This window comes from Montipora capricornis, chromosome 8 (genome assembly GCF_036669925.1).
Source record: "Montipora capricornis isolate CH-2021 chromosome 8, ASM3666992v2, whole genome shotgun sequence".
Classification (NCBI taxonomy): Eukaryota; Metazoa; Cnidaria; class Anthozoa; order Scleractinia; family Acroporidae; genus Montipora; species Montipora capricornis.
Window position 1 is genome coordinate 21,213,084 of NC_090890.1, and position 25,300 is coordinate 21,238,383.

Below are 25,300 nucleotides of genomic sequence, written 5' to 3' on the forward strand. Positions count from 1 at the left end.
ATTTCACCGCTGGAAAAATATGAAGCTGCAATGTCATACCCAGGCTCTTGGTTGCGAGGAATGAAAGAGTTGACTCAGAGAGTTCTTCGGTAATGCAGTACGCAACGAACGAAAACACATGTTTAAACAACAGAAATTTAACAATGGCCCGTAGAAAGAGTAATGGCCTCTTTTCGTCAAGACTGCTGTTTTCTGACGTTGTTGTATGAGCCTACAGAGATGTTTTACATTCCAAGTAGTACCCCAAGCGCGGGATCCGGATCCGGAAGCAGTGACAGCGGTGATTCCAGAAATCTATCGTGTTTGTTGGATGAGCAACGAAAGAGAGGGATCGCTGCTGCCGTTCTTACAATTACAGGTATTTAAATACTTATTAGCGATGATGGACGTGTTTGTCATTCACAGGATGCCTGGACCGTTTTTCGCTATTTTTCGTGATTTTAAAGGGGTGGAGCTCAATTCATTTTGTAGTTTCACCTGTAACGATTGATTCAGGTGATTGCATCACGTAAGGTAGCGAGTGGTTTCTCAGCAGGTTTCTGTTGTTTCAAGTTCAGTTCATTTTTCATTGTCTTAAAAATCTATCAAAGGCCGTAGCCAGTATGAGGCAAGCCAAGGCACTTGCCTCAGTCATTTTTTCGTGATTCTTTAAAATAAAGGGTGATTCCAGTGTTGTCTATAAAATGTACTCTCATCATAAACACCTAGAATCCCTACGAAGAGAATTTAACCATGGACATAATTGCCTCAGTCATAATCATAATTTTTTTCTGGCTACGGCCCTGTCTATCATCCTATTTCTCATTTCGCTTTATTGTCCGGTTTTTTCTTCAAAAAGGAAAATATATGTAAGTTTATGTAGAGGAGGTAAGCTCAAATAGGTCCCTACCTCATCATGCATGCGGAATAAATTAATTGTGCATTTGCGCTATTGTTTTGTAGAACAATACATGTTCCCAAGGGAATTGAATATATACGTGGCTAATTTGTACTTACTGGATGAGTAAAAATGGATCTCATTTCTCTCTCCGTCTCGCTCCCTCTCCCTTTCTCCCTTCGTCTCTCTCTTCTTTGCCCACATCTCTCACACTGTTGCTCCTTTTCGTCTCTGCCTGTCCCTTCGTCCTGTCCTTTTTTCCAGATCCTGTTCAGCCATTTTGTACAATGATGTCACTTGCAGCTTGCCTTGAACTCTGACCCTCTGCAAACCTCTGGATTGCTTGTCCAGGTTTTTGACCACTGAGCTAATGTGTCAAGTTACTAATTCATACCTTGAAAATGACCTTTATTTTGAAATTATGCTGTTTAACTATTTGTATAGTAATGATAAGTAATTATATACATGTGCCATGCCAAGCACCCACAATCGAATCTACAACTCGTAGGTTACGGTTCAGAGGTCTCTGTTTTTCTACTCTTGAAGTAACTGTATCCCCAATTTCAACGTAAGACCTGTTTAGGCTTAAGGTTAGTCCCTGTGATAGTTTTAGGTTTGTCCAGTATCGCTGTGATCTGTGACCTGCTTTTCCTTCATGCCCCATGTGGCACACTTATAAGTTCATTGCATGGAAGGGTGTACCACACTTCCAGTCTGATTGGTGCATCCTTCCTGGGAAACTTTAATGCACAAGTTCATTCAATGAAAATCATTTCCCTTAGTTTGAAGCAAACTAGTGTTTTCATAATAATCAAGATTGGTACTGAAGTAATAGCACCAAGTGAGATTTGAACATTTGGAAATTGTCTCTGCTTCAGTTTAGTCAATCCTGAGCGGTTCATAGACTCGTGCAAAGAACACAGTTTACTTTTGTCGTCCATGAAATGTCCAAAACCTGTGTGGAAACACGGTCATGTAGTTGGAAAAGACAAAGTGCATCGGTAGATGGATTTGTTTTGCGATGCTCAAGAAAATACTGCAATGGATAACCTTCAATATACCGGAACTCATGACTTTCTGGCAGTAAGCTACCCCTAACCTTAAGCCCTAGCGACCTGTGGCTGGAAAGCTTACGATTAACTACAAGACAAGGGCTAACATCATTTCATAGGTAACCATCGCCTAAACTTCGTTGACCCAGACAAACGAGCCCACAGCAGGGCATTGAAAAGACATGATGGGGAGTGAAACAAAATAATATGCCTCGTACAGGAACATCCATGGATCTGTACCAAAGTTATACACTTGGAAGCATTGTTGAGCATATTGCGCCAATCTCCTCAAAGAGCGATAAAACGCAAAAGCCCTTGTGATCCTGAATGGCCATGCCTTATACAGAAAACATACACTTTGCAGTGCCTCCACGAATTTGCAAACAGAAAGAAAGAACAATTGCACGAAAATTGTGCAGGTACAAATTTAGGCATTAAATTAATTTATAACAGTACGTTTATTTGGTCTTTTTGTTATGTATGAGAATCTGAACCCTATTACAATGATTGCTTGAAACTCCACTTCTTTCGTTCACCTATTCTAAAATTGAAAAATTGCTAAAACTGCAGGAAAAGTGCCAAAAATGCAGGAAAAAATGTTCAGCTTTCCGTATTTCAGTCAGAAGTTTTACCAGTTTTTTAAAGTCCTCTAAAAAGAAAGAACAAAGTCGCAGTCCCAAAGGACATCTATTGTTATCGCTCTTGTTTTCTTGAAACAAAGGAGTGTATGCATAATGAAGTAGGGATCTGTGTGGAAACCTTGCCAAGGTTACTGTGGCCATGTTAGATGGCGATACAATACAATACAGAATTTGCATAATAAAGTTTAGTTAATAAAGAAAAGTAAAGGTACTTTTATTTAATGCCGGTAGTTCCTTCAGCTACGAAACTGGTATCAATGGAAGCCGAAGATGTTCACTTTACCGCCCTTCCTCTGTCTGTGCTCCGTTTAATGGCACTTTCTGCTTTAGCATAAACTGTAGTTAATGTCTAACTCAATTGACCTCTGTACCTTACTGATTGCGTCAGCTGTTTGTTTGTGCACTTCACACCCTATCAACACATGTTTTTGCCGCCTCCTTTTACTGGAACCAATGAGATTTTTGGCAACACGTGCAGCCAACTTGCCACCCAATCAAAGTTGTTGCGGCTGCTATATGTGCACATTTTGTCTGAGAAATCCTCAGTCTTTACTGACTGTAAAGTGAGTTTTTTTCTCTTGCTCTCTAAATTTCCACATGAGCGACTATACGAAAATGACAACATAGGTGCTCCAACTACTATGCCAGCAGAAAAACCTGCCGATTACTGGCCAGCTACAGCTGCTAATTGCACGACCAAAAAACCAACCACAATCAGCGGCAAAAAGGAAAACAACAGCAGCGCCGACCACGCATTCGAAGCGATCTAAAACTTTGATGGGCGCTCAAGCCAAACCTGTTGCTGCTGCTGTCAGTGACCCTCAAAATACGGAACAAGATCCACCCGTGAACATATTGCCTGATCCTACGCCTAGCCTCTTCGATAGTCATAGAAACCTCAACGTCTATGAGATCACAGCAATTATATTAGCTATTAGAGAAAGCAAGATGGCTGCCTACGCCCCAAGCCAATGATCACCACCTACTATAGACCTCAGAGACCCAAGAGCTGTCCAAAGGCTCATGCCAAATCATTCATGAGTTTCTCATTCCGCCGACCTGGCCGCTCATGTGGACGACAAAACAAGGAAAGCTATACAGCAGGGTGAGTTTGTTGATTTTGTATCAATGCTCCCCGAAAATTCAGCTTTCTCTCTTAACACATCCTTATATGGCGACTTGGTACCCATCCATTTTCCTTGCCAGAAAATAGCCAAAAAAATGCCAATCAATTCCTTTGATCGTTGGCTATCGGCTATTTCTGTGTACGCTGCTGTCGTTTTAGGGGCATACCCTCACTGGGTGGTGGATATGTTTCCTCATCTTAACGTTATTCAATCGGCCCACAAAAAGCTTTTGGGCCTTACCTGGCTGGCTTATGACCCGGACTTCAGAAGGAGAGCTGCAAGGGACCCTACTCTGTCCTGGTAGGCCATTCATCCCCATCTCTACCTTGAAAAATTAACAGGTATGTCTCGTTCGGCCTGTTACACATGTGGGGGGGGGGGGGGGGGGAGCAGATCATATGGCTCAAACTTGCCCTCCTTCTTCCCACAGGGACAGCCCATGCCGATCTGGGGACCAGTGCCGCAGTTACAACAAGGGACTCTCCTGTGTCAGGTCACCCTGCCCTTTCACCCACCACTGCTTAGTCCCAGGCTGTGGGGGAACCCCACCCGGAAACGACCTACTCAAGCCAGGGCCCTGGAAAGTTATCGAAAGTCATCAAAGTCAAGTGATCCCAAACGCAGATGACTTTCTCCTCACCCAGAAACCTAAGACTCCTGTGAAGATTAATCTACTTGAAAACTATCGTGAGGGTTCCCCTAACCCATCATTTATTTTTTCTTTGCCAGGGGGTGAGGGAAGGGTTCTGTATTGGCTATTCTGGCCCCAGGACTAGCACGTCCTGCCCTAATCTGCATTCGGCTCAACTGCACCCTGACATTTTGGAACAGAATCTGCTCACTGAAGTTCGAAAATGGTCGTACAGACAGCGGGCCCCTTCCTTTTGCCCCCCATTTACAACTTTCATAATCTTATTTTCCCTCTAGGTCTAGTCCCCAAAAAGCACTCAAAAAAATGGCGTCCTATCTTCCACCCGTATGATGTTTAGAGGACACACATAACAACATTGCTGACTCCCTTTCTCGTTTCCAGATGGAACGTTTCAGGGAGTTGGCTCCAGAAGCCTCACCTCATCCCGGAATATCTGACCCATATTTAACCAACAATGTCTCTGGCTACCAACTGGGATCTCTGTAATGGTCCTTTCAACCGCAACGTACACCTCACCCGCTCTGATGTAACCTTTGTTCCTGACATCACCACACCACATCACATGGAGGTCTGCATCAAGTAATCCAAGACCGACCCCTTCCGGCAAGGAACTCGACTCATTATGGCTCATTATTGCCAAGTCCCATACGATCATTTGTGCTGTCTCTGTGGTGCGCAGCTACATCCTTCGAATGCTTGACTTCGACCCAAACAGTTTCCTGTTCCAGTTTAAGGATGGTTCACCCCTATCCCGGCATTCATTGGCATCTAACCTACATGCCCTCATCGATCTGTGCAGCCTACACTCCAACGACTACAACACCCACAGTTTCTGTATTGGGGGAGCAGCAACGGCTGCCGTTGCCGGTGTACCTTCCTGGCTAATTAAAATGTTGGGTTGTTGGCGTTCTGACAGTCTTATGAAAGGTACATTCACCTCCCTGTTGCTACCTTACTCCAAATCCCTTCCAACATGGCCGGTGACCACACGCCTACACAAAGCCTTGAAACCCTCGATCTCTGGAAGTGATTGAGTGCTATCAACGTTTTCGCCAGGCTTTGCCATTAACCTGTGTTATTGACATTTATTTTATTGTGCACCGAATTGTTATTTAGGGTATCTTTTCCATGTTCACCCTACGGGCGTTGCATGCAGGGACCTATTTTCATCTTAAAAATCCTGTCAAAGGTGTAATCCATCCAATCGCTTGATCCGCTGTGCGTATTTCCTTAACAAAACAAATGGTCTGAAAGCCTGTCAGTTAAAGGTGGGCCTTTGATTTTAAGTGCTCTCGTTAAGGATCCTTGTTTGATCCTTCCTGGTCAGGCTTTTCCACTGGCTTATGTAATAGTTGCTTATATCATTACATAGATTTAAGTGACATTGAACTTTTCTTGGTGCTTTAGTGATCTTGTTAAAGATCTTTGTTGCTATGAATTTTGCTGGCCAGGCTTTGCCACTGGCTTATGTTCTTGCTGTGTATTTTTATTATGCGTTTAATTAAAGGACACTGGACCTTTTTTTCTTACTATTTAGTGATCTGGTAAGGGAATAGCCCTGTAAGAAGAATCCCGTCTGAGGCTCTAACAGCATGCTACATTTGCACCATCCTACATGTAGGTGGAGCATCTGTTTTTCTTCTAAACAGTCCTCAGTAGCCCCCATGCAGGAGGATTCTGTTCCAGAACCATGGGGAAAAGTGTTTGCGGCACCAACCCTTCAGTCCCACACTGAAGCGATGCCGGGGTTGCCCTAGCTTGGATGAGAAACAATGGCACATCCACTTTCTCTTGCTGGCCCAACCTTCTAGGAGCTTAGCATAGGTACATGCTGCTCAGGCCAGCTGTGCTCTGTGCGTGGCCAGTATGCCACTCACTGACATTAGCTTATCTCCAATGACTGGCCTCCCAGTGGCAGGCAGCAGTCGGGTCCTGGACAACACTTTATCCCCTGCCTTTTGCTCCCACTAATACTGCGTCTTCAATTGCGTCATGTGTGACATTAACTGTATTTAAAGATATTGCTACACGGATCATAGGAAAGTCGAAACAGATGTTGAAGTCACCGAGGATCGAACGGGGAACCTCTTAATCCGAAAGCCGCTCACTAATCAACCAACTGAGCCACGCCTGCTCCTCCATTGAACCCTGCAGAGAGACAGGTTATTGTTCCTGCCATCCAACATGGCCACCATGATGTCACATGCAAACCAGCAGTTTACTTACCCCACCTTGATAAAATTGAATTGTCCTGCTGCCTCTGACATAATATTTTTGAAACAAATCATTCTTCCTTTAGCTCACAGTATGTACATGTACAGGTGATTGAATTATGCAAACGTAGGGATGTGAGGGAAGAGAAACATGCAAAGGTGCCAATTTTTTGTAATGGTGAGCTGTCTCAAGGAATTTTGTTGTAGTCTTTGGATTGATGGCATTTGAACAATAATTGTTATTCAGGAGAGGCACTGATAGATGCTACTGTGAAGTTGATTACTCAAGTGAAGTACATTGATTGTTCATCCTCGAAAATGTACTTGGAACTATGAATCATTTTTATTTCCCTTGGAAGTACATGGGGGCATAAATCTTGTCTTATGGGATGAAACAGACATAAAATTAAATTCACCACACCACAACAGATAACATGACACAGGCATGAGTCACAGAATGTAGAATGTTTGTGAGACATTCCCAAATACCTTAAGAAGAATCAAGTGTGACCTTACATCACCATACACTGAAAGGGCTGGGTAAAACAGTGTGCTAAAAGTGTCTAGTTCTGTTGAGTTTGCTACAGGGTGTCACCAGTTTGACGCACACAACAGTTAATTTACATAGTACATATGTGATAATGTAAATAATCTTGAAGCACATTAGAAAGGTTATTCAGCCTCTCTCAAACTCCTTAACAGGAGCATCACTAAGTGGAGGTTGGGTACCTGCCAAATTAATATCAAGGTGCTTTCATTTTTTTTATCGCCAGCCCCTAGATTGAATAACGCCGTGATGGCTGACAAGCACAACCCAGCCGAGCAGGCTGACATTTCAATAAAAAGAAAACCAGGGCAAGCAGTGGCACCAAAAATATGCTTGCTGACCACCCTAGCAAAGAAAATCCTATGCTACGGCCATGATGCTGAGATACTGTAAATCTGGGCATCGCACCAAGCCATCCACTGCTCACTTGTACAGTGCAGGCAAACTTTGATATTGCCAAGTTATACTCTTTTAAATTGCATTTAAATTCTCCAAGGTACCATGGCCTATAATAGCAAAATTGCAGGTTGCATTCTACATTATATCCATTGCTTTTTAAGGTGTTTTCACATTTCTAGAGAAGCAATAAACATCTTATATTTGCTACCCTCTTTTTATTAGCCATAAGGAGGAACTGTACATTATGGCTTCTTCCTTTTTCCAGTTATAGTCTGAGGACCAAACTTGAGCTGGAAAAAGTGTGGGCTGTAACTTAAGAACAGCCCCCAAATTATAAAGAGTTATAAACTGTTAGGTTCTACTTTATTTTGATATTGTATACCTATTTTGCTTCAGTTGTCGAAGGAAGGAATCTAGCAGTTATGGATCCTACAGGCAAGTCCGATCCATATTGCATTGTAAAGGTTGGGAATCAAGAACAGCGCACCACAGTACAATATAGCACAATTTCTCCAACATGGAATGAGACATTGCAATTTGACATCAGTGGTGTGCCACAACTAATGCAGAATGAATCAGGTATCATGTAAAACTCCTGTTTGAATAAAGTAGTTATTAATTAACTTGTTTATTGGAGGGGAAATAGGTTTTGACTGATTAAGTTATCGACTCCCCACGGGCCCTGGCCTGAGATCATTTCCTCTCCCTATAATGAGTATTTATAAATATCCCTCTATATCTCTCATGGGAAGAGGGCATGATACATTGCTTTGTCACATCACATATAAAAAAGCCATAATCTGGACTTTTTTCTGATTGGCGGAAAAACAATAGAGCTCTTCGAGCTTCACTCCGATTGGTTACAGATGCAAATCATACTTCTTGTACAATGTAACTGATCAAATTATGGCCGCCAAGAAGGGTTTGAACAGGAATGATGTTTTGGCTCTGTTTACACCTGCTGTTGCTTTGACTTCAGAAAGAAAGAGCAGAGAGAATGCATCCGAGGAATGGTTTGCCTAAAAAATTTCCTATGGGATTTGGCAATAATGTTATTTACAGTCCTGAACATTCTAGAAAAAAATGCATCGTTCCAATTCCACCGACTCAAAACATTCGTAATTGTGGTAAGTCCTTTGGAATATACCTAATCGAAAGCAACAACTACTGAATCCAAAAAGAACCGAATAGAACTTAGTGCTGCCACAATCAGGGAATCACCGAGCTTGACAGAGAAATTAGACACTTTGTACTGAAGCGCTGAACAATGCTTTAGTGACACCCTTCTTACAAAAGGATAGTTGAGTAGCTGCTGCTGGAAAAATAGGATTTCTCAAAGTCCATTTTTCACGGAGATATTAGCATCTTTTATTGGCATCTTAAATATTTGAGTTCAAATTATAAAGTTCATTGTACTGGTGATTGTGCCTGATAACATGAAGGATTTGGCTTATCTCGAAATTCTTTGTTCCTTGATGGATTAAACAGAGAAACCAAACCAACTGTCAAGGTCTGACTTCGCAGACATTCCAGGTAGAGTTCTATTTTGTTTTTGTCGTGTTTCCTTGAATCGCAACATGCAGGTGATTTGCAGGAAAATCTGATCGGCTCTCATTTATAGCATGACACATGATGCACATGTCACAATGATTTGACAGGTGGGGGGCAGACAACTCGTTAAGAAATTGTATCAGGCATATCTTTTCCCACCCTGTCCAAAGAAAAGTATGCCTGATTGCAAGCAGATAATTTACAGGTGCCCTAGAACTCCCCCAGTTGACAAGTAAAATCATTTGGCTTTAGACAGAGTAAAATGTGTTAAGTCTCACTTCCAGGAGTCAATGGATTAACTTCAGGTAATGAGTGGACTACTGTGGTGTAGAACGAAGAATTTTTGAAAAGAATGATTCGCATCATTTATCAACCTACATGTATTTTTAGACCACTTGCAGAAATGTCCAAATTAAAGCAAGTGCTGCTTGTCTTTGTTTATTTTTTTTCTGGCATTACTAAACCACGAAAGAGGGAAACGAAGCATCAAAACACATGTACACGTGTATGACCCCACCATACAATGTACATCAAATACTAACCGACAACGGTTAGATTAAAGATTAAGTGTTGTTTTAGGCCTAAAACGTTATTGCTTCTAATTCATTGAGATTGAGATTACGATTCAGATTAAGACTGAGATTAGGAGCAATAACGTTTTAGGCCTACTTAGGCTTAAAATGATACTTTAATCTCAAATGCAACCTTTGTCAGTTGGTATTCAATGTATGGTGGGGTCATACATGGTGTTTCGGAGGTTCGCTGTTTCGTTGTTTCACTGTTTCGTTGTTTAGTAATGGCCAATTTTTTTCTGCTTGCTGTAGTCCAAAATCTTTCAGCATAGCCACAAGTTCCCCAAACTGACACAATCACTGAATCAGTGACAGGTACACTGTAAAACACTCTGAATGTTTATGTTTTGTTTGCAAAACATCTTTAGTTTAATACATCAGCGTTTCCCTGAGTTTCATCTGTTTCTGTGTGAAAGCTCAATACTTTCCAGAGTAGGGCCCTATGTTGTACCTGTCACTGAGACCAAAACATTGTCTCCCACCCGGTGTGTAACAAATTTGAACTCGGGGGCCCGGTTGGTTAAGTGTTTTTCAACTGTTTGCATTGGTGCACGCAACATTGGAAGAAAGCCTCCCCCGAAAGCAAAATCAGCCAGTTTCAGCGAATTTTTAATTCATTTCCATAAACTTTAGTCTCATATGAGGACTGACATAATTATGTAGCAGCACTATCGTCCTTGGTCTGAGCGGTATTTTCAATTTTTTGGGTAAATTTTGAGTGATCTTGGGTTAATTTATATACAGAGGGAAACCTCTGTGGCTAAAAACAATCAAAGCTCCCTGAAAATCACTTAAGGCATTACAAAAACCACACAGAAGACATAAGAAGCCTCACAAATAAAACGAAGTAAGATGTAAGTTTTTATTAAAAATGTCACTTTCACACAGTACACAGTACTGTTGTTTTTTCCAATTGTAATCATTGATTCAGTGATTGCATCAGTTTGGGGAACCTGTGGCATAGCTGATGTGAGTTGTACCTTGTCTAATGGAGTATTCCAAGTATTCTAGTTTATGCTTTTAATCCCCCAATGTTTGTTCGGGGCGACTAATTTCCACCTGCTCTGCCGTCTATGCAGTGAAAGAAATCAGATTACTCATTTAGGAGTTCACCCACTATTAAACTAGCACTATAAGGAGACTTGTGGCACTTGGGTATTGAAAATTATTTTTGCTGTACTGCTTGTGGTGTTTTAAATGAAATGTTATGTTTTTGAGCTGGTTATCAATAACATTAATTTGGAGCTGGTGGGAATTGAAGAAAATGAACCTACATTTATGATCTTTTACTTCAAGAAATCCTGTGATAAATTACACCTGTCCAATAGACAATGAGTTATTCATACTGGTACTGGTACTTTTTTGTAGCTGAAAGTGCAGTTAATTGCTGTATTCATCACTACATTCAAATCGATGTATGGGACTATGACACTCTCAATCGCGACGACTTCATGGGAAGGATTCAAATTCCTATTTCAATTTTAACGGAGGACACAACAGCTTATTGGTTTCCTTTGGGTAAAATTTTAGCCAAAGATAACATTCGTGGTGAAATTTTCCTTGAAGTGACTTTAAAGGCATCTCAGGTATTTTGAGCATAATACATTAAAATTTATGATGTTAGGCTATGTTTCCGAGGGAAAATACAAATCCATGATTCTCAATCCTTAAAGTGATTTGTTTAACTTCTTACTAAAGTCCAAACATGATTTTGAATCCAAAGAAAGCACACTTATTATGACATGGGAATCTTAGGATCTAATGATTTGGTGGATTTCCGTGGTGAAAGGTGTGCTTTTGATCACCAGGGTCAGTAGTCTTTAGGAGTGTGTGTGGTTCTTGCTGTGAAAAAAACTCCTTCTTCTGAATATTTTGGTTGAAAAAAATGTGACCTTTTCTGGTGCTTAATTCGTAACTGGGTTTAAAGTAGAGTGGATTTGCCTTAATTTTCATATTGAACTACCTTTCCGCCCCTGAGGGGTTCCCTATTGATGTGTAAAATCATCTATCAGTGTCACACAAATGAGGGATATTGAACAAATAGATTCCTTGTTGCTGTGCATCTGTTAAGTTACAGATCACAGATGACGTCAAAATGTGGTACACGTAAGAACAAAAAAGTGGCATGTGAGGCGATAGCCGAGTGTGTCACTGATGTTCTTACATGTATCACATTTTGACGTCTTCAGTGATCTTTCTATTACTGAACAGACGCATGGCAACATGGAATCTATTTGTGTTACGAATGTAATTATAAATTAAGAAATAAAATATACAGAAAGAATCCTTTCTAAGGTATTCGAAAAAGGTTACTCTCCCCACTTGAAAAGACAATTATAGCACTTTGATGTAATATATTGTCAGTCTATACAAACTGAAGCAAACTGATTAGTTGCTGCACTGAAAACAAAGAGCTGTAATTGGTTGAGAGAATCATGCCACTGGCATGATGACGTCAGCTGTGCATCTGTCCTCTAGAGATCATAGGTGAAAACCAATCAAAATGCATGTATCGTTAGCTTATTATGTAAAATTAATAGGATCGAATATTTATAACCCTGTCCCTCCTAAGAGTAGTGCCACCTAGATGTTATTGTCTAACACCAGATGATTTTACTCATCAATGAGGATTCCCTTGAAGGTAAAGGGTAAATTAATTAACCCTAATTACCTTCCCAAGAATGCCATGCACTTACAGATTTCACTCTGTCTAATGCCAGATAATTTTACTTATCAGTGGGCCTTACAGGGAACCCCCTAAGGGTGAAAGGTTAAGAACACATGAACATCCAATCAAAAACTGTCTTCTAAAGTTTAACGCAGATCATCATTCTTTTTCTCTGGTTGGTTTTTATCTTGAGGCAGAATGTAGGTTTCATTTTTTTACTGCCTTTTTTTTCTCTTTTCACTGTCGGGGGTTTTTGTGTGTCTACTGTTTAAGATCCCTTATGATTGATGATGTCTGATTAGCTGATTTCACCACCAAGCCTCGATTTCAAAAATCAAATTTTGCTTGAGCTGAATCCCGAAGGAGCAAACTTGTAAAGAAAACCCACATACTGTAGGAACAGACTGGTATTTCATGGTCAGATGATGGAATAATGTTTTGCAAACTAAAGCTTGATGGTGAATTATTGAGCATAATTATGCCGTCATCATGCATAAGGTCTATTACCTGAAAGCAATGAAAAAATTAATTCTGCTTCGTAAATCTAATGGCCGTCACATCTGACAGTATCCAGGTTATCACCGTTTGCCAAGGAAATTTTCTTTTGTTTTAATTATTTTTATTTTCCATTCTAGCCCATACCAAGATGGTGTGTGGATCGTGAACTGTACTCTCTTTGTAAGAAGAAAACTGGATATGAACTTCCAATTTCCTTTGGTGATGATTTAGTGGATTTCCCAGGTAAGGCATTCACTTTGCTTCATAGTTGCAGCTACTCAAATGCATACCAAATTTAGAAAAACATGTGTGGCCTCTCTAACTGCAGGCTATAACTACCGTAAACACCGGCGTAAAAGCTGCACTCGCAGATAAGCCGCACCCTGAGTTTAGCAACTTAGATTTTGGAAAAAAAAAATTTGAAAGAAATTAAAATAAATCAAAAGTGGAGTCTTGACAAAGATGTCTTACATGTAAATGCACTGTTTCTTCAAGTTTCTTGCACGCGTCAACCCGCGTATTAACTCACTAACATTTAAAACAGAGAATACTCAAACTCTTACCTATAATTTTGACTCTCTAATAGTATGAAAATCCGACTAGGACATACATTTGATCTTTCTCTGGCATTTTTAATACAGTATTTTTCATTCCTGTCCATTTCTCATTAGAATTTACATGCAACAACACCTCATCAGATCGATTTCTGCTGAAGTGAGCGGCCATCGTCGACATTGTAAACAACTTTGTTGTGGAATGGAGATTTCCTTCAGAGTGAAGTTCACCTGCTCAAGAAAGGCAATGTTGAACCGGTTAAAAGATCTTTTAACGAAGAAGGTTTACTCATTGTGTAAGCTCAAACAAAAACGGCTCTTTTAGGAGCCACCAAACTCGCAAAAGCAATGATCAATGCGTAATGTGGTATTGTTTTATGAAGTTCTTATTAATTTGCTGCACAGGTCTATACAGACTTAAGAATTTTCGCTAAACTTGTTAATTTATGCAAATTTACGGCATGGTGTCTAGATGTTCTCGCAGATAAGCCGCATCCCCGATTTGATCCGAAATATTTGAGCAAAAAGGTGCGGCTTATACGCCGGTGTTTACGGCATTTATTAAATTAAATACATTTATAGCATTTAATAGGGCTTAACTATTCTTGCTTATCAAAATACAGTGCAAGTAGAAGAACACGTTAGTGACATTATTGCCAGTAATTTCTAAACGCGAGTGATTTTAAAGTCTAGAAGAAACTTCCTTCCTGTGTGGGTTTTTTCCAGATTCGACGCGAATTGAGCAATTATCAGTTCCTCGGTTGTCAACGGTTATAGTCAAATACCAAGGCTGAACACTAAAATTCTCACAAGCCCACCAAATTGAGTCAAATATTCCTGGTTAAAATGTTCCCATTGTTAAAATTCCACCATGGAATTCAAGGGCAAAGGTTTTTCTTTCATTTCAATTCACCACAATCATCATGACACATACAATACGCTTTATATGGGGAAATCTGCTGACGGCATTGGCTTGCTATGAACTTGCATTGGCTTGATATAAAAGGCAATTTTACTGTCACGCAAGTAAAATGTAGTTAATGAATCGTGACGATGTTATCTGTAACCCTTTCATGGCAGCTCTGTTTTCAATGTAGTGGTTAAATGTGCTGTCTAGTTGCCAAGGTCAGCAAACACTAAGGATTTATTGTATTCTTGCTCTGAACTTCACGGCTTTGTTATCGCCAGCAGGCTAGTACGATCCATGACATTGGCACTTTTTGCAAAGCTCTATTCACGGCTAAGAGTTGACACGTTTAACACTAAGTTCGCTCATAGTACAGCTCTTCCGACTGGCTATGCCAGCAGACATTTGTCTAGCTATAAAAGCATATGAAAACTATTTAGAAATCACCCCAGACTGTGTGCTTCGATTTCAACAAGCCTTCCGGTTGCTAAAGTTATGTTCGGGTCGATGACGCCTTTCACACATCCTCCAATCCCTGGGTAGGGGAGCTTTCATGGCCAAAACTGATCTAAAATTAGCCTTCCGCCTCATACCCATTCATCCTGATGACTGGCACTTACTGGCAATTCATTGGCAATCCCAGTACTATGTCAATATCTATCTTCTATTTGGGCTCCATAGTGCCCCATTCCTTTTTAATCAACTGTCGGACGGTCTAGAATGGATTCTTAAAAACAACTACGGCATTCAGTATGCTATTCACATCCTGGACAATTAAATTTTTTTCATTGCGGAACGATCCAAATTGGCATGTTTAACTAATTTTAGTACTCTGAACATTACATGTATTCATGTCACTAAAAGCCCCCGTCATCACTTCCAAGACCATAGGCACCTGTTAGGAGATCGAGTTCATGGGTATCGTCTTAGACAGCGTGTGCATGGAGGCCCGCTTACCCCAGGGTAAACTCTCCAGGATCGATGTTTTGCTTAACTCTTTTAAATACCGCCGATCAGTTCGTCTCGTAGATTTACAATCACTAATCGGAACTCTTCAATTTGCATGCAAAGTGGTGATGTCGGGCAGGACCTTTCTACAGCGGGCGATTAATTTGACCAGGGGGGTCCCCAGTCGTTTTCACCACATAAGGCTTAATAAGGAATTTTTTAAGGACCTGGCCATGTGGAAAGTTTTTATCTGACGCTGCAGGCTCAATAGGATTTGGGGGCTATTTTCAGGGAAAGTGGTTTCATGGTCGTTGGCCTCCCCACAAGAGCTTGAGTCAACAATGCGGAATTAGTATTGAATGGCAAGAACTCTTTCCCAGTTTAGTTGCTTGCTCCATGTGGCACCCCTTTCTCACAGGGAAGCACCTTCAATTCTGGTGTGACAATCTTTCGGTGGTCGCTATCATAAATTCAGGGCGCTCTAAGACACCCTGCATTATGGATTTGGTTCGACAACTTGTGCTTCTCTCTATGCAGCATAATTTTGTAGTGTGCACCCGTCATGTCCCTGAGGTTTCAAAGGAGATCGCTGACGCCCTCTCCCGCTTTCAGATGCAGCACTTCCGGTCTCTTGCCCCCCCACGCCGACCAGAGTCCTTGTACCATCCCACCTTCGGTCATGACCATCTGAGGGAGGAAGTCCTAAGGTACGCCTCTTGGGGCCTGGCCGCGACCATCAATCGGGCCTACAGCTCTGGGGAATGTCAATTTTTACAATTTTGTCTAATGAACCGTCTCCTCAACCCAGACGGGGATGTATTACCTGCCTCTGAAGGGACACTGATCTATTTTGCCTCCTACCTAGCTAGAACAGTGTGTCAAAGCACGATTAAACTTTATTTAGCTGCGGATCGTAATCTTCATATTACAGCTGGGAACAATGATCCCCTTAAGGGTAAGCTGCTTCTTTCTTAAGGTCCTGGGTGGTATCCTTCGCTACCAGGGCAACCAGCGCATCCGTCGCTTGCCAGTGACACCACAGGTTCTCCTTGTCATTCGCCCCGTTCTGCATGCATGGCTTAGACCCCGGGACTTTTCTGTGATTTGAGCTGCTTTCAACTTAGCCTTTTTCGCGTTTCTCGGTTGCAGCGAGTTTACATACAGTGGAGTTAACAAATTTCACCCATCCTTAGATCTCTTTACCGATTGCATAACCTTTCATCCTAACCTGGCACACCCACAGCACATGACAGTGTACCTTAAATCGTCCAAGACCGACATTTCTAGAGAAGGGCATTCACTATATCTCGCACCTTGTCACTCCTTTGCGCCATTGTAGCCATGCAAGAATATTTTCTCTTAGCTAGGCCATAACCGGGACTTTTGTTTTATTTCCAGTCAGGTCGTTACCTTACCCGTAGCGTGGTGTCCAACCTCCTTCGGGATAGTACAAGGGTCACTGGCCTTCCCTATCGGAGCCTAAAAGGCCATAGCTTTTGTATTGGCGCGGCCTCAGTTGCTGCCGCTGCTGGCTTACCTGACTGGCTTATAAAAGTTTTAAGTTGCTGGTCCTCGGATTGTTACAAACTGTACATTAGAACTCCTCAATCTACGTTAGAGTCCGTCGCTCCCAGGATGGCGGCCGTTTCTGGATGCTTCTCACCAGTCTAGTCTCTCTTCATGTTTTCCAGTTTTGTCTTTAGGCTTGGGGGGATGCTGCCTCGCATGCATTGGTGGCGGTTAAGTCTGCGCAGCGATGTCCCCCAAGCTTGTTGGCTGCATTTCCTTTTGAATATCGCCTGCTAACCTATACTCTTATCCGATCCAGCACGTGTTGTTTTGCATTCAGCTCGTGGTGCTGGGGAGATAAGTGAGGTTCCTTTGTCACACAATCGGCGGAAGTCGCACAGGCTAACCTAACGCAAGGCAGTGCTCCCCCATTAACGCCAACTGGAGTCAATGTTTGATCATAACTAGTAGTTAGCACACAAACATAAGGAACAGAGACAATAACTTTGCTTAAATTGCACTTAGCCACATAAAATTATAATTATTAATGTTTTGACAGGTGAGGCTGAAAGAGTGGAAATGGTTATCGATGATGTGGTGGTTGAAGTCAGTAAACATAGAGGAATTGGGAGAATGTACCTTACAAATTTCAGGTGAGGGCTGTGTTATTTAATATATATATTTAGGTAGGCCTAAAAGCGGAGCTCCCTGGTTAATTATTCTTACTGCCTGTAGGGTTAATGAAAATAAAAGGTTTCGAATTGTCTGCGTTTTGATGTTTCCTGTTGCTGCTTTAATAATTAAGGGTGCATTCGATTGACTGTAAGCCGGAATAGGAATACATGGAATATCAGTTAGAAATCCCTCGTTTTTACAGAGATTCACATCAAAATTGTCAAACATCTGCTAAAATGCTATTTTAAACATATTTTTATTATCCATGCTGCTTTGAAACGCGCCAAACATACCGTTTTAATCATCACTCCATGTATTCTTATTCTGGAATAGGTTCAATCAAACGAGCCCTAAATCATTGTTATGGTTCAATTTTGTCTTTGGTTCAATTTTTTTCAAACCAGTTCAATTTAGATTTTCCTTTGTTTCAGATTATGATAATGAATACTAGACAAAGGAACACCTAAATTGAACTGGTTTGAAAAAAATTGAACCAAAATTAATACAAAATTGAACCATAACATCATTTTCTTTGCTTTCTTCTATGGAAAAATTCATTGCCTAACTAGTGAATTTCATGGTAAATTTTACGCTAAAAACAAAGCGATGAGTACAATATCGGTTTTTCAAGGGAAATTTACTTTGGAATTCACCATTTTGGCAATGAATTTTTCTTGAACCACATGAGTTTTAAAGGAAAACAAGCACACCCTCAGCCAGCAAATGGAAGAGGAAAAAGGCCATTTCAGAGTCAACTGTCAATAGCCAGCGAATAGGAATCACGCTAAAATTAGAAGCCATTAAAAAAAAACTATTTTAATTCAAGGTCAAAGGAGTTTTACTGAAGTAGTTTATTCCACTTTATCTCTGAAAACGAGAAATGGCAGTGCAACCAAGAAAGGACGAACCTCAAACAAGATCCGTTCCAACACTTAAATAACATTTAGGTGCTCTAAACAAACTTCTGAAAACACAAGCTAGTGAGATTTCCCCCAAATTTTACAAGAACTCATTGCGATTACATCTTTATAACGTGGGGGCAAAATTTTCTTGTCATTGTTGAGGCACAATGAAAAACAGTTGGGCATACACTGTACGGATTAAAAAAGCAATAATTGTTCGCTCGCATTTTAGAGCAAAACGAACAAACAAATCAACTTTTTTTTTTTGTCCAAAAGAGTACAGATAATTGTTGTTTAATTCCAGTTGACGATAGAAATTCGATTTTCATTCCTGAACAAAGGAAGAACCGATTAAACCACCTTTTAAAAATATGCATCCACATTAAATAATGCATCTGTAAAAATAACAAACAGTTTAGTGCCCAAAGAAAGAATTTGTGGAGTAACTTCTTCCACTAAGTATGAGCTATTACTGGTATTCTGTTTTGTTGTTGTTGTTCTCTTTCGCTCTCCTTTCGTTCTGTTCTGGTCATAGGTCCTCCAGGCATCATGTAACCTTATCAGAGCTTCTAAAGATATGCCAAAAATTGCAATACAGAGAAAAAAGCAGCTCTAAGCAAATTAAAAAAAAACACTCAGCTTTAAGTTTATATCCGTCTGATACTTGACTTAAATAACTGCATAGCCACCACTGTGGACCACAGGTATCATGATAATGTCAAACTGGAATTGAAACCAGCGAAAAATGCAGAAAGAAAACATCTTCCAAACTGTTTTCCACCGGAACACAAAAAGCAGTGACTGTGTAAGAACTATGGTTGATGTAGTACGGCTGTGTAACCGTGTCGAGCCATAGAAAGCGTGCTAAAAATGAAGCCTTGTTTATGTTTAGGTGAGTTAGGTAACCTAGGAGGAGCCTGCAATCCAATCGAAAACCAGTACCTGGTCAGCGGTCAACTTAAAAAAAAATCAACTGACCTCGGTGAGCTCTAAGCTTGAGCCGGCAATAATTATGGTCATGTGATACTGGTCAGCGGATACCTTGTTTTGACAGGTGTCAATTGATCAAAACAGCGATGTCCAATATCAAAGATGTATGCTGTAAACTAGCAATGCTACTGGTCACATTGGCATACCTACATGGAGGGGTGGACGTACGTATGTACGTACGAACTTACGGATCTTCGATGACATGGCTATAAAACCAAGATTTCTCGCATTGATGGGTTACGATATTTACTTTTCTTAAACAATGGTGCTCCGCTTTTAACATGTATCCAACCAGTTTTAATATACAGTTAAACCTTGATTATCTAAACTCGTTGGGAGTAGACGAAATAGTCCGGATAATCGTGAATATGAACATTAATGAGAAACAAAAACTGAAAGAAAAGAAAAGAAAGAAAGCAACATTTAAAAATTTTACAAATCACTTGGATTCAAGTTCATCCTTGTGTTTCTTTCAGACTTGTTGACAGGAATTGCATCCACGTTTACGTTTTTAAAACATGGTGGCTTGGCAAACCAATCATAACTGCGGTTTCAGTTGATGTGTTCCTATGGCATTTGTCCTGTTTATCTTTTATTGAAAAAACGGATCTCTTAAACTTCAAGGACCTGATGATCGTGAATAAACATTTGTGACGCAGTGTAGCTTGTTTATTTTGCATAACACACTGAACAAGCTAAAGCCAATAGAGCGTGAAATTTCACTTAGCAACAAATCAACTTAAAGCCAAATCAGAACTCATTAGAAAGTTCTGCCTTAGTTGCGACACATGCAAGCTCTGCTTTTTCATTTTGAAAGGGAAACAAACTCGCCTTTTATATTTCACTTTCAATGCTGTAGTTTTAAAAAGAATGAGGCTATGGATCTTGATCATGACTAATAAAATAATATTCATGACAAATTTGGGACCAGAGAAGAAGCCCGGAGAATCAAGAAATAAGGATAATCATGATTCAACTGTAATTGTTCATTTGTGGTCATATGCTGCCTGTTTTAGGAACCTTTTGTGTACTTTTTTCATTGGTACTAAAGTACAACCCATAGGCCCAGTAAACCACCCTTGCCAGAAAACAGCATCCTATTTTAGGCATGGTATATTTGTGGTACTGTCACATAATTATTTTTATTGTACATGTAGATAGTTTTAGCCACTCGTCTTGTTCGTTAGTATGAGTTTTAACTACCTATTGTATGATTCCCTAGTGTATTATGTATTATCTAATTTAGTGTTATAGAACTTCTTTTACTAATTGTTGTAATGTAGTCATCTAAAAAAAACATTGTTTTGTCATAATTTGAATAAATTAGTTTAACTATATATAGAATCGGAGGTAAAAAGTCGTGGGCATTGGTTGGGTGGTTGAAGTGGCGCAAGGTTTGTTGACGTGCAGGAAAGCAAAGTTGAAGAACGAAAGCCTGAGGGCAAAAGGAAAAAGAAAGGAGAACACTGCTAAGAGCCATTAGTGGGAGCTGCTGGAAGAATCAATGACAGTGGCGGCGAGTCAGGAAAAGCCTTCAAAGCATTAAAGAAGCTTGAGATAAGCGAAAAGGAAAGAAAATTCGAGGAAAGCGACGCGGATGCAGTAAAGTCTGAAAGGAGAAATTGATCGCCAGAAGAGAAGGAGGCACTGAGGTGGGAAAGAACTTGTCAAGGGTTTTGCTGCTGGTTTGGCACTGTACTCTCTACCTCTGCCAGTTTGCAGCCCGTCTCTACAGCAACCCTCCACTTAATACGGTTGCCATTCCGGGTTTGCCGACACTGATTTGGCTGCCTTTATGTGTTGTTTGCAGACGTCTTTGTGGTGAAGAAGTGGCCGTCCTATCGATCGTTTGCCTAGAGACAGCTGTGCATCGAGTAGGTCTTTTGGAAGGCACTCAGGGCCCATGGCCTAGCCAACGTCATAGTCTATGCTCTGAGAGGAGGTACTGGATAGTTGGCAGTTCTGCAGTTTCAAGTACGTCTTGGTTGGTGATTTTATTTTTATTCCGGAGGAATCTGAAGTGTAGTGTGTTCAGTCTACCTTCTTGTCTTGTGTATGTAGGCTATGTCTCTCTCCCATACAACAGGGTGCTGAGGATGCATACAGAGCATTCAAGTCACTATCCAGGGAGAGATTGGAGTTGATTGTTGAGCCAAGGTACTTGAAGGCGTCCACAGAGTTGGGTGCTTGGTTGCTGATCATGATGGCTGGCTCAGCATGGGTTCCCCAGTGCCAGTACCTCAGTCTTTTTGATAATGGTAAGGCCAAAGTCCTGGCAGGCAGTCACGAAGTGGTCTATGATCGCTTGTTGTGTCAAAGGCAGCGTCGTCGGCAAAGAGCATCTCTCTTAACAGCACTGTCTTCACTTTGGTCTTAGCGCTGAGACAAGTCAAGTTCAGTAGCTTTCCGTCGTGGCGTGTACGGTGGAGGAGGCTGCCCTCACTGCAGAACTGGAAGGCGTTTTGGAGGAGGAGAACATGATCACACCAATGCCTCCAGTCACCCCCCTTCCCTATAAAGAATGGTCCTACAACCGTCCAATGCATCCTCCGAACCCCAAACCCCCAACTTTCAAAATACAAGTTGAAATTTTTGTGCCCCCTCAGTTTTTCCGGGCCTTCTACGGCCGTGCACATATAGAAGGTTGGTTTTTCTTTAAAGAAAAGTATCACTTGAGTCAGTGTGCATGGTCCAATACTATTGATCCCTAAAGGTTATTTGTCACAAAGTTTGTACTATTTGTTTTTAGATTGGTCATACTCTGTCATCTTTCTGGACTCACTGCAGCTGGCTATACGTATGTGAGTAATCATTATTTTATTGTCTGCCTAAGAGACTTAGTATTAAAGGCCTAAATGTATGAATAATAGCATAACATGCCATCAAAAGATATTCATCATATTGATGAGTTTTGTGGAACAGTTGTTTAGTTCAGTGTATTGTGTTACCATTGCCATTGGTCTTAGCAAAGATTTACATGTAAAAGTGTAAAATTGGTGATTTTTTTTTTCAAAGGATATGTCAATGTCAGTGGCTCTGAACAATATTCAGTCAGTTGACAGAGGAGAGGATGAAAAGGTTAGTTTCTACAATGACGTAAAACCCAAAGGGACATTGTTCTATAATTTAAGTTTAGCTGTGATTTTGTCGTGAAGAAGGCACAGCATTATGAATAATTTTCAGCTAATCTTTTATCTCCCTCTGAAAGGTTGTGTCTAGGACTGTGGCAGGCAATGCTGGTTTCTCTGAGGTAAAGACACTGACTGTAAGATGCTGGGATTTCCGCACAATACGATTAATCTTCATGAATAAGCCCAAATATTTGAGCACCTTTTACATACCACCTGATCCAAACAGTTTGCAGTCCAGTCCAGATTACCTCTTTGCTTCTCTACAACTCAATAATCAGCTATCAAGTTTGCACTCTGCTGGCTTGGAAGGGGGTGGGACTGAAGGTAAGAGATCACAACCAATAATAATATTTCCCTGTGTTTGATTGGTGCTCACTATGGAAAGAGTCAAAAAAAATGAGGATTGTTGTTTTGTTTCCGTGGGGAGAGATTTGTGAGTGCCAGCTGAATGTTTGTATGAAACTTTGTAAGTTTAGAAGAAAGATTATTTTACTCCTATTCCCTGGGGAGGGTTTGAAGTTCACCCAAAGATGGCCTTTCTTTGCTTGTGGAAGACAGAATTTCCTTCCTTTAATTTCAGGAGAAACTGAGTGATACAATGTTATTGTTAGTATATGTAATCACATGGGCCCAAGGGCAATTTTTTAAAGGATTAATTTCATGTGTATTTTCAAAGTTTTCACAAAATTCACGACAAGGGAAATTTGAAAACTTTGAAAATCCAAGTGAAATTAGTGCACATTATGATTACATGTTTATCACATAAAGGGCAAAATTATTGAGGGATGCTCATTCAATGCTGTGACAAATCAACTTAACATTCTTTCATGCAGTTCAAGTTCAATTCAATAAATCCTTGCTGTCAACAGATAGCAGATGTGGACAAATGGCAGTTAAGTCAGAGTCAGAATCTGGAAGAAGCTCTGGATAAGCAACTGGTAACCAATCAGTATCAAGTAATCATGCCCTCTTCATTATCAAAAGTGCTCTTGTGATTAACAAAAAATGTCCTCCCTCTCAGCCAACCAGCATTCAGTAATTTTGCCCTGTATGTAATAATAAGGGTAATTCACCAACTGTAAATTTACAAGATTAGTTTAAAGTTTCATGACATCATTTACATTTACTTTAACTGATCACCTTATGATCATAACAACTTTAAAGCTGTACTGCTTGGGTGAAAGATGAAGACCTAAACATTAACCCAGATGTGAAATTGTAATTTTTCAATCACCAGGGAAGCAACCATTAAGCCAGCCCCAGTCAAGCGACCATCTACATATAATGCCACCTGGGAATGATCCTGTGGATGACAACACTCGTCAAAGCAGTTGTAGTAGCTTCAGAATTCTTTCTCGGAGTAGTAGTAGTGGCAGTAGTGTGGCAGGTGTCAGTTCACATGGGTCTGATGGCCCCACCCTTGTTCCTCAGGGCACATCAGGGGTGCTAGGTGCAGGAATACTGGCAACCGCAATTGGCATTGGAGGAGGAGGCAGTAATGCCACTGAGAAGCTCAAGACAAGTGACTTTGCTGCCTCGATGTTAGTATCTAAAGTTCTAGGTACCTGCAGTCTCCTATCTCTATTCAAAATCTGATATCCCGCTACTCACTGTCTAGGCTCTCTGGTTATCCAGTATTTTAGCTGTGTTCGATTCCTGTTTTGTCATTGACGAGACATTTGGTATTGCCAGACAATCACCCATCCATGTTAACGCCATCCAACAGGGCTTGACTGTAGTAGTAGTAGTAGTAGTAGCAGCAGCAGCAGCAGCAGCAGCAGTAGTACATGATTTCCTGAAAGAAAGAAGCTGTGTTATTATTTATTTTTTTCTCATTTCAGGTTTTTAAATTTTTACATAAGTGTGTTTTATCAGAGGCTGGAATATCTTGCCCTGAATGCTGTTGATAATCCACCATCAGTGCACTTTGTAAAGTATGTAGACTCATCTCACGTTTTCTGTGAATACCAGTATAATTAACTTTCTCTAGGGTACTAAAGGCTTAGATTACCTCATTACTTGCCAGAAACATATGTATCAGTATGTAACAGATAACATATGAATATGATGTGAGCTCTGAAAATTGATTTTTCAAACAAATATTTCATTCTGGCAGAGTTCTTCAAAGCTTTGATAATTTAGCCTTTCCTAGTATGCTTCAATTAACTTGGTCCTGATATTAATTTGTTTTCATATACTGAAAAGGAAACTCCAGTTACTTTGCGGGGAAAGTTAGCTGTTGGTAACTGTCATTACCGTCGGTGGGTTATCCACACTTTTACGCTTTGAAAATTCCATTGCAGTAGTATACATAGCTGTTAGGTAACATTACTCTATTTTTTGATGTTCGAGTGGATGTACTTTTTCTTCAGAGTTCTACTAAGGGAAACTGAACTTAGCGGCTGGTCTGTTTATGACTTCCATGAAGAGTTTACACGACAACAGGTAAGTTGAAGTGGAATCGAATTGTGAGATATTAGTATATGATAAGTGTAGGTAATCTCATGATTTTGAGTGTTATTTGGAGCAAATAAGAACTACAATGTAGTAATCGTTTTCAAAGGCGAAGAAAATTGCACAAGCTCGTAGGGCGAGTGCGATTTTTTAGTCTTTGAAAAAATTTACTAGTGCTTGTTTGCTCCAAATTGCACGAGAAAAAACCTGTCATTACTTATTAATAATATATATGAACAAATTCGAGATAGAGCGGTTTTCAAATGAGTGTCGTAAAACCAAAAGCAAAGTAATTACTTTGACCAATCAAGAAGGACGGAGACAATCCAGTAAACCAATCAAAACTCGAAGTAATTACACGTAGCCGACACAAAGCGCGGGAAAATGTGATCGCGCGAGCCACAATTGGTTTTGGTTTCACTTCTGATTGGTT

The 25,300-nt window shown here is 40.5% G+C and overlaps 1 protein-coding gene and 1 pseudogene across 3 annotated transcripts in view; both read left to right on the top strand.

Annotated features, from left to right (window-relative positions):
* The first annotated feature begins 45 nt into the window (after window positions 1-45).
* Window positions 46-25,300, top strand: part of LOC138059501 (myotubularin-related protein 6-like) — a 50,267-nt gene continuing 25,012 nt past the window's right edge. For 2 of the 3 annotated variants that reach the window (XM_068905146.1, XM_068905145.1), the window contains exons 1-11: window positions 46-358; window positions 7,905-8,087; window positions 11,000-11,217; window positions 12,935-13,040; window positions 17,275-17,368; window positions 22,032-22,083; window positions 22,298-22,360; window positions 22,491-22,737; window positions 23,651-23,954; window positions 24,255-24,347; window positions 24,786-24,858. In XM_068905146.1, coding sequence (XP_068761247.1) covers window positions 163-358; window positions 7,905-8,087; window positions 11,000-11,217; window positions 12,935-13,040; window positions 17,275-17,368; window positions 22,032-22,083; window positions 22,298-22,360; window positions 22,491-22,737; window positions 23,651-23,954; window positions 24,255-24,347; window positions 24,786-24,858 — 1,629 coding nt within the window. In that variant the 5' untranslated portion in view covers window positions 46-162. Of the gene's footprint in view, window positions 359-7,904; window positions 8,088-10,999; window positions 11,218-12,934; window positions 13,041-17,274; window positions 17,369-22,031; window positions 22,084-22,297; window positions 22,361-22,490; window positions 22,738-23,650; window positions 23,955-24,254; window positions 24,348-24,785; window positions 24,859-25,300 lie in introns of those variants that run through there. The other variant, XM_068905147.1, reaches the window with a different exon arrangement.
* LOC138059619 (uncharacterized) lies at window positions 15,993-16,877 on the top strand (annotated as a pseudogene).